At 38.2% G+C, this 9,710-nt stretch overlaps 1 protein-coding gene across 1 annotated transcript; it reads left to right on the top strand.

Moving 5' to 3' along the window:
- The first annotated feature begins 4,860 nt into the window (after nt 1–4,860).
- LOC127563968 (C-C chemokine receptor type 8-like) lies at nt 4,861–9,062 on the top strand. Its single transcript, XM_052000163.1, has one exon. It carries the CDS (start codon nt 6,056–6,058, stop codon nt 7,112–7,114), a length of 1,059 nt encoding a protein of 352 aa, XP_051856123.1. The 5' UTR covers nt 4,861–6,055; the 3' UTR covers nt 7,115–9,062.
- The last annotated feature ends 648 nt before the right edge of the window (nt 9,063–9,710 follow it).

The following is a 9,710-nucleotide window of genomic DNA, read 5'->3' as shown; positions in this document are numbered from 1 at the left end:
ATAATAGGTCTTTCATACCTCCTCATATGATATAATTATTCCATTTTGCCCCTTTTCCTTTTCTCCCAATACAATCCTTTATTCACTCCTTAGTTTTTTAATCAATACCTCTCTGTCCAAGTATACTCCCTTTAACTGCCCTATTAACTGACCTTTTTAAAAAGTTACAAATATCATTTTCCCATGAAGGGATGTAAACAGACTTAACCTTAATGAATGCCATTTTTTTCCTATTTATTTTTTATGCTTCTCTTGAGTTTTGTATTTGAAGATCAAATTTCCTGTTCAGTTCAGGTCTTTGCATCAGGAAAATGTGAAAATCTCCTATTTTGTTGAATATTCATCTTTTCCCCTGAAAGATTATACTCAATTTTGATGGTAGCTTATTTTGGGTTATAATTCAAACTCTTTTGCCTCCTGGAATAACATATCCAATAGGACAGAAAAAGGAAGAAGGGCTAATAGAAGAGAGGGCAGATTGGGGGAGTCATTGATCAAAAGCAAAATACTGGTGGGGAGGAAGAGTGAAAAAACAGAGAAAAGTGTTGTGTCCTGCTTTCTAGAGCCCCCATGCCAGGATGATTAAAATATCCTGCTTGTTAGAGCCCCTACACTGGGGTAATTAAAATATCCCTTCCTAGTGAAGAAGTGATGAGGCGGGACTCCTGAGGATGGTGGGAAAATGGAGTCCATTTATTTCAAGGATTTTCCCCTTTATATAATGTAACAGAAACAACACTGTGCACGTGGGACCACATAAACAACTTTCTATTGTACGTAGTTTGGCACCTATTATCACTCTTTGCCACCTGGTATCATCTGCTTCAATCTTAGCACTGGTTGTCACCACCCCCTCACTTCTCAGGAAGACTTAGAGCCTTTAGGGGAGATGGGAAGCTGAACCAAGCATTGTTAGCAGGTTCCCTCTGAGCTGAAGGGTCTTAGACCTTAGATCTTAGACCAGAATTTCCCCACTGACTGTAATCCTCTACAGAAAAGTATAAAATGGGGAAATTAGGTTGGAGGAAAATATAGTTTGTAATCATAAGTTCAGTCCTTTTATGTAGAAACTGCTAAATCCTATGTAATTCTGACTGTGCTACCTTGATATTTAAATTGTTTCTTTCTGGCTGCTTGAAATATTGCCTCCTTGACTTGATAGTTTCAGAGCTGATTAAATATTCCCTGAAGTTTTTGTTTTGGGGTCTTTTTCAGGAGATCAGTGATTATTTTACTCTCTGGTTCTAGGATATCAGGGCAGTTTTCGTTGTTAATTTCTTGAAAGATACTGTCCAGGTTTTTCTTCTTCTTCTTCTTCTTCTTCTTCTTCTTCTTCTTCTCCTTCTCCTTCTCCTTCTCCTTCTCCTTCTCCTTCTCCTTCTCCTTCTCCTTCTCCTTCTCCTTCTCCTTCTCTCCTTCTCCTTCTCCTTCTCCTTCTCCTTCTCCTTCTCCTTCTCCTTCTCCTTCTTCTTCTTCTTCTTCTTCTTCTTCTTCTTCTTCTTCTTCTTCATTATGGCATAAGATAGTAAAATAATTATTAAGTTATCTCTCATGGATCTATTTTCCAAGTTAGTTTTCTTTTCAATAAGGTATTTTATATTTTTTTCATTTAAAAAACTTTTCTTTGATTCTTAATGTCTCATAGAGTCTTTAGCTTCCATTTGCCCAATTCTAATCATTAAAGAATTATTTTCAATTAACTTTTGCATCTCCTTTTCCATTTGGCCAATTTTACTTTTAAAAGAATTGTTTTCTTTAAGGGATATTTTTTCCCCATTTGGCCAGTTGTTTTGTAAAGAGTCATTTTCTTCAGTCAGTTTTTGTGTTTCCTTTTCCAAGCTATTTCCTTTTTTTCATAATTTTTAAAAACTTAATTCACATTTCTTTCCCCAACTTTTACTCTACTTCTCTTGCTTGATTTTAAAAATCTTTTTTGAGGTCTTTAAAGAAAAGTGTTTGAGCTTAAGACCAATTCATATTCCTTTTTGAGGTTTTGCATGTAAGCATTTTGACAATGTTATTCTCTTCTGAGTTTGTTTTTTGATTTTCCAAATCACCATAGTAGCTTTCTATGATCAACACTCTCCATTTTTTTGGTTCATTTAAAAAAATTGACCTCTGCTCATGCTATATAGAGGGTACTGTCCCAAGATTCTTGCACTGGGAGCTAGGGAACATGATCACTGGCCTCGGGGGCTGATGGTTTGCCCATTGTGTGAGGGTGGCTTGGTCTTGTTTTGCTTGCTGTGCCCTGAACTTCAGGACTGGAAGTTTGCTTGCTGCACTGGGACTGGAAGCCTTACAGCTAGCCTATTATACCACTGGCCTATTCAATCAGGGATCTGTGCAGTGGCTAAAAAGCCCCCACTGGTTTAGGCAGTCACATCCTGTACTAGGCTGACTTTTTTTTTTACCCAAAGAAGACAGACCTTTCTTGAAATCTCTCTAAGTATCATGGATTGGAAAGTTGTTTCACTCCATCTTTTTGGAAGATGTCGCTTCTGATATGAAGTCTGTCACTTTAGATTTTTGGAGAGATTTGATTGTTTCCTAGAGCAAGTGGAAAAACTCAAGCAACTTCCTGGCTTCTCTTCATCATCTTGGCTTGTTTGTTTTTTCATAAGATCATTCATAACTTGTTTGATTTCTGCCAGATTGGTCTATTTAAATTAATTTCCTGTTGATAAGTTTTGGTAATTCAAAATTTTGTAGATAATCATTTAGATGCTTTAAGTCTTCTCACTTCTACAGGAGTCCTTTCTTTAGTTTTGGTTGCAATCTCTCCTTTTCATTTGTAATTTTGTTAACATGTATTTTCCTGACCTGTTGTTTTGGTTTGCTAATAGTTTGTTAAGTTGCTGATCTTTTCCTTAAACCATCTCCTGCTTTTAGTCACCATTTGTTCATGGTTTTATTAAATTGTTGTTTTACTTCCTATTCTATTTATTCCTGATATTAACTCCATGATTTCTTTTTTCTTAAAAAACAAACAAAACAAAACAAATAAATTGTCCCTCACTTTCAGTCTTCATGTAAAAGCATCTTAGATATGCTGGAAAAAACATTATTCTTCTTGAGGCAATAGAACTACTAAATGGTTTCTGAGGTTCTCCCCAACTCAGATGACAAGATTAATTGATTTTTTGCCTTGTTCCTTATCCCATTTTTTTAGATATAAATTTAATTCACTTCTTCCCTTTCTCTCTAAAAGAAGACACTGTGATATCAATGTATCTCCCCAAAATGCTTTGGTTGCACCCCACTGATGATGACTTGTAATATTTTTAGTATCGTCTCTTTACATATTCTGTTTTTTCCATTCATTTCTTTTGAAAATATGTTAGATATTTTTGAGGGAATGCATTTAAACTGATTTAAGTGAATTGTTGCAGAGCAAGTTTGATTAAATGAATTAAAGTTTAATACTTTGTATAATAAATCATCTAAAAAGAAAAGGAAATACTGACTCAAAGGACTGAAGAGACAGGATACTCTGTCCCCACAGTCAGTCAGAACCTTTTCTGAACAGCTTATTACTCTGAAGATAGCTTTTTTTTAGCATCTCAAAGACCTTTCCAACTCAAAATCTGATGATCTTTAGTCTAAATGAATGTTTATACCTACTGCTGCTTATTGTTGTTGTTCCGTTGTTTTAGTGCTGCTCAATTCTTTGTAACCCCATTTGGGTTTTTCTTGGCAAAGATAATAGAGTTATTTGCTATTTCTTTCTCCAAATCATTTTACAAATGAGGAAACCAAGAATAAAGTGACTGGTCCAAGGTCACACAAGTAGTAAATATCTGAGACTGTATTTGAAATCAGGTCTTTCTGACTTTAGACCTTGTGCTCTATACACTGTATTTCTATTTCCATTTCTAATCAGATATCTCATAAACACCCGAAACTTAACCCATTCAAAACAGAACTTATTACCTTTTCCCCAAAATCCACTATTCTTCCAAACTTCCTTGTTACTTTCAAAGGCACTATTATCCTTCCTGTCACCAAAATTTATAACCTAGGAGACTGACTGCTCACTCTTCTTCACCCCATATAGTTGCCAAATCTTGTTTTTACCTTCACAGATCCCTTGAATATGTATCCTTCTCCACTTATATAGCCACTTCCCTAATTTAGGACTTCATTATTTCTGATTTAGACTATTTCAGTAAATTTTTATATTTGGTTCCCCTGATTCAATCTTTCCCCATTTCAAAGGATTTTCCTAAAGTTTAAGTCTGACAGCATCAACTCCCTACTCAATAAACTCCACTGATACTTTACTACTTCTAGAAGTAAACAGAAACTTCTATCCAGCATTTAAAGTTCTTCAAAATTTGACTCCTTACCAACTTTTTTTTTTTTACACATTATGCCTCTATACTCACTCTATGGGCCAGCCATCACTGACAAACTTGCTGTTCCTTATTGTTGATTCTCCATCTTCTCTTTCTATAGCTCTTTTCCAGTGGTGCTCCCATCCTTAGAATGCTCTCCCGTCTCATAGCTACCTTTCAAAATCTACAAAATCCTTCAAAACTCAACTCTTTTTCCATGAAGCCTTTCATGTTCATCACAGCTGTTAGCATCCTATTTCCCAAAGCTACTTGGAATTCATTTTGTATATATTTTGTATTTGTACAAAGTCCTGAAGGAAAAGGACCCTTTTGTTTTTGTAACCTCAGCACTTAGTCCAGTGTCCAGAACATAGCAGTTGTTTAAATGATTCCTAATTGACTGGTTGGCTGACTTCAAGCTGCCCACTGTATTCCATGACCATAATAGAGAATCATAGATATATCATGGGAGCTAGTTAATCAAATAAAAAGATACTGTTGGAAACTAGGAACCAAGCTTGCCATGGAAATTATTTGGATTATTTGTTTGTTTCTTACTGGTATGGTGTAGTGAAGTTCATGATTTTGCTGTCTGTGGCAGACAATAGACTTAAATAGTAAGAACATCCTCTTATGAAAAGACTGCATAGAAGTGATTAGGGTGCCCTCAAAAGTAGGGAAACACTTGTTCTAGAGGAATAACAAAAAAGGAAACTTTAGCAAGGGCAGTTATAGAAAAGGAGAAGACAAAGACAGAGCACCAATAAGATCTATTGTGGTTTTGAGATATAATTCCCGGCAAACTCTACTGACTCCCTCCCACATAAGTCAGTTAAAGATGTTTCTAAAACATAGGAATTGAACTGTATTTTGATAATTTTTCAATTTATTAACAGGAAGAATTTGTTTAATAGTTTTAAGGGGCCTGAGACAGCATGGTAGAAATACATGGTACATAGTACCAACTCAACTCTTATTTCCAGTATTTCTAAGTGCTATCTTGAGATTTATCAAAGCTTCAAATTAATTTGCCTGGCCTTGGAACAAATGGGCTATCAGCTAGGGATATGAAAGGATTTAGAAGAAATTTTCTCATTCCTATATAACTATTGTGTAGATATGGGATAGGGAGAGGGCAAAAGGGCTGCTTAGAAAATTACCAACAAAGGAGGTCCTGATAGATGGGGGGATAGGGTTTGTCTGCTATCCATGGACTGACTCACTAAAGAGGTGAAAAAGGTGTTGATCAGCCCTACACATGAACAATCTTCTAAAGGAGAGATTACAATCTCATAGAGAGGCTAAGGGCAAGTCCACATAAATTTCCTTAAGGATTTTGTAAACCTGAAGGAGACACTTAGGAACACCAGAAGGGACTTCTGATGCTTTTGGTTATTTCTGCTCCTTTGGCTGGGTCTTGTACTCTTACATCATCACCATTACCATCATCACTTATGCTAGTTTTAAAGTTTACAAAGCATTTTTCTTCCAACTACCTTCATGCAAATGATTTTTTTATTATCAGGAAATTGAGATTTTTAAAAGTTGAGTGCCTTAACCAGGATCACATAGCTAAATATCAAAGGCAGGGGTCCAAATCCAAGGCTCCTGACTCAAAGTACCCCACTACTAGAGATGCTTCAAATATTTGACAAAGAGGTATCTTTTGAAAACTAATAAGAAGATTATATGTTGTCTGACCAGGTGACTGAGCTGGGATGGATTATACCCTGGAGCCAAATGTGTCCGTGACCACAGAAGATTATTATCCGGATGAGCCAGCTAGCCCCTGCCACACTGCATTCACCCAGAAGTCCAGCTCTCTGCTTCTTGCGTTGCTCTACTGCCTCCTCTTTGTCTTTGGCCTGCTGGGGAACATCCTGGTCATTCTGGTGCTGGTAGCCTGTAAGAAGTTGAGAAGCATGACTGACATGTACCTGCTGAACTTGGCCATCTCTGACCTGCTCTTCGTGTTCTCCTTCCCCTTCCTGACACACTACACTCTGGACCAGTGGGTCTTTGGGAACACCATGTGTAAGATCATCTCGGGCGTCTATTACATCGGCTTCTTCAGCAGCATCTTTTTCATCACCATCATGAGCGTGGATCGGTACCTGGCCATCGTCCACGCGGTCTACGCCTTGAAGGTGAGGACAACCAGGAAGGGCATGGCCATCAGCCTCCTGGTGTGGCTGGTGGCTGTTTTAGTCTCTGCCCCTGTGCTGGTGTTTTACCAGGTATCTTCAGAGGAGGGGACGCTCAAGTGCTATTCCTTCTATGGAGACAGAACTAGCGAGTGGAAACTCATCACCCACTTTGAAATCAATATCCTGGGCCTTGTCATTCCACTCACCGTCCTTGTGTTCTGTTACACCAACATCCTGAGGCACCTGAAGGGCTGTCAGAACCACCACAAGATCAAGGCCATCAGGCTGGTGCTCATCGTGGTAGTAGCATTTTTCCTTTTCTGGGTCCCCTTTAACTTGATGCTCTTCCTGAATTCCCTACACAGCCTGCACATCCTGGATGGGTGTGATCTGAGTCAGAAACTCACCCAGGCCACCCAGATAACTGAGGTCATCTCCTTCACCCACTGCTGCGTCAACCCTATAATTTATGCTTTTGTGGGGGAAAAGTTCAAGAAGCACCTCTCTGAAATCTTTCGGAAATACAAGAGTTATTTCTGGGTATACAAAGAAAGCTATTTCTCCCAAGAACACACGGACAGATTATCTGTACATAACTCACGTTCCTCCACCACAGACTATATTTTGTGAAGCAGAATGGTCCTGAAAACCCAGCAGAAAGTATTTGTGAGGGATTCAGGGATTGGGGAAGGAAGCAGGGAGAAGATGCTTTGTTTACAAGGAAGATAGATATTTGCAATTTTCAAGTCTCTTCTAATATGGATTTAATACTATCTTCTTTCCATCCTTCACACGAGGCCATTTGCAATTTTTTGACTATATTCCCTGATTGATGCTTTCTTTCGAGGTAGAAGAGTTAGCCCAAACTAAATTCTGATCGCATAAACCAGAGTGTATCAAGGGTGTGTATAAGGATCCTTAAATTGGGGATGGTCAGGTTCTAACCATTGACTTTAATTTCATCTGACCAGCATTGCAAATATCAAGAGGTATATATAATGTAAACACATTAGAATGGGGCTCAGATGAAGCTGCGTTCTAAGCTTGGTTCTGCTGCTAACCAAGTGTGAGACTGTGAATAAATCAGTTCACTTCTTTGTGAACAATAGTTTCCTCCCACCTCCCTGCTTTTACTCAAGTTGCATCCCTAGTCTGGATTGCACCTCCCGCTTTACTCACCCTCATGGAATAATCCCCAACTTCCTTCCAAGAACAGGTCATGGACCACTTTCTTCATATGGCTCCTGATCTACTTTGCCCCCTCCTCACCAAGATGTTAATATTCAGTCTTGTTCTTGAAACAACTTTGTATTTAGTCATACGTGTAAATGTTGAAGCCACTTGGACAATGTACACTTCCTGTGGGGGGTAGGGGACGGTTTCCTTTGTGTTTATAACCCCAGATACAGCTCCCTGCACTTTCTCTTGCAAAAACAAAGGCACTTTTAAAAAAAGTATTGAATAGCACTGAATTGATTGGAGAATATGGGTTCTTTCAGAATTACCCATCATTGTGGCATAAAAAGCAAGTTTATTCTGAATGTTTCAGAGGGCTTTGAAGGAAATCCATCCCTGTACAATCAGAGGGGAAGGCATTCAAAGCCCAACTCTGAGTCCTGAAAATTGTGAAAATCCTGGAGACAACCATGTTTCAGAACTGATCTAATTCAGGGTGGAGTTCTCCCAAACTGAGGGAATAAAGAGAAGCTGGCAATGACTGAAGGACAGGACAGAAGGAAACCCCTGCAGGGATTTTATTTTGTGAATTTTGAGAACAAAGTCTAAGCAGGGTAGGCTGGTCCCAGTGGCCAGGCCTCCACTCTACGGAACAAAGAACCATGATGGAGTTGAATGGAAAGGCTTGATGGTTCAAAGAATGGCGATTTCTTGGAGATCAACTCAAGGACATTAAAGATTTGATTTCCTCCCTGATAGACATCTAAATATTTTCTGTCTATATGCAGTTTTTATTTGTTGATGTTTTTGTTTAAAAAATACCTTATGATGAAAACTTCTTTGTGATATATGTCTGTATATGAATTTGTGTAGGTAGGAGGGTGATGGAGAATGCCTGTGACTACTGAAAATATTCGAAATTTAATCAAAACAAAGAACTGGGTTTGGAATAGCTAGGGTTTTCTGAGTTCAGAGCTAGCATTTACTTAGTTTGTAGTCTCTGAGGCTGTATTTGTGAGAAAAGTTGATAAACCATAATGTTTATAAACAATTGATGTTTATTGATTATTGATCATATTTATCTACAATGGTAGAGAGAAATGATTCATGTGGAACAGGACCAATTCACCCATAGGATAAAACAAGTTATAAACAAGGTTGGGTATGGTTTGCAGGGATCCTCTAACTTTTTTAATAGGGCCAGTTCACTGTCCCTCAGACTGTTTTATTTTCATTTCACAGAACAAAACAAGCACTTCCATATCATATAATAAAAAGACAATTGCATATGAAACTTCAAAGCTACCATATACAATTTACTATTTCCTTGAAATATACAATAAAATTATCATGTAAATTTCTTTCCCCCCTTTTTCCTTCCCTTCCCTCCTCTCCCCCAGAGATAGCCACCATCAGATTCAAATATATATGTGTATGTGTATATGTAAGATTATTCTATACATTCAAATGTGTGTGTGTATGTGTGTGTGTGTGTATGTGTGTGATTAAGATTATTCTATACATACTTCTATTTATCAGTTCTTTCCCTGGCTGCAGAGAGCATCCAGAACCTTTTAAAAATGTTCAGATTTCTGGATTTCTATCATATAACCAAACTTAGTTCAGAATAGCAAGTGCTTGGTGATAAGAGGATTCATCTGGGATTTGAAAACCAGGATCTCTCATACTTACAAAGACACTTCCAAGACTGAGTATACTCCAAGAAGCCATCACCTTCTCAGGAAAGGAAAGAAAAGCAAACAGAGTAGCTAGGGGACCAAGCACAAGCTCACCTAGTTGAGCCAATGTTCCATGGTGCCCACCCAACCTCCACATCCCTTCATGAGGCATCCAGAGACAAAATACACTCCCTGACACGAGGAAGAGCAAGAGCTGAAGCAAATGTGTCTTCCCTTAATAGATGGAACATCCTGATCTAGCATCCCTCCAACCCATTTACTCCATGCTAGCACAGGCAGGGCCAAGGAATCACTGAGGGCTTGCTATATGACAGAACAACACCAAGCGTTCAGCTTGAATAGAACCACTT

This window comes from Antechinus flavipes, chromosome 5 (assembly GCF_016432865.1).
Source record: "Antechinus flavipes isolate AdamAnt ecotype Samford, QLD, Australia chromosome 5, AdamAnt_v2, whole genome shotgun sequence".
Taxonomy (NCBI): Eukaryota; Metazoa; Chordata; class Mammalia; order Dasyuromorphia; family Dasyuridae; genus Antechinus; species Antechinus flavipes.
The sequence above is the reverse complement of the archived record's forward strand: the minus strand, read 5'-3'. Positions and strand labels throughout refer to the sequence as shown.

What these genes read in the sequence shown, in the direction of transcription:
- LOC127563968 (XM_052000163.1), top strand. Translation starts at nt 6,056, where the DNA reads ATGGATTATACCCTGGAGCCAAATGTGTCCGTGACCACAGAAGATTAT.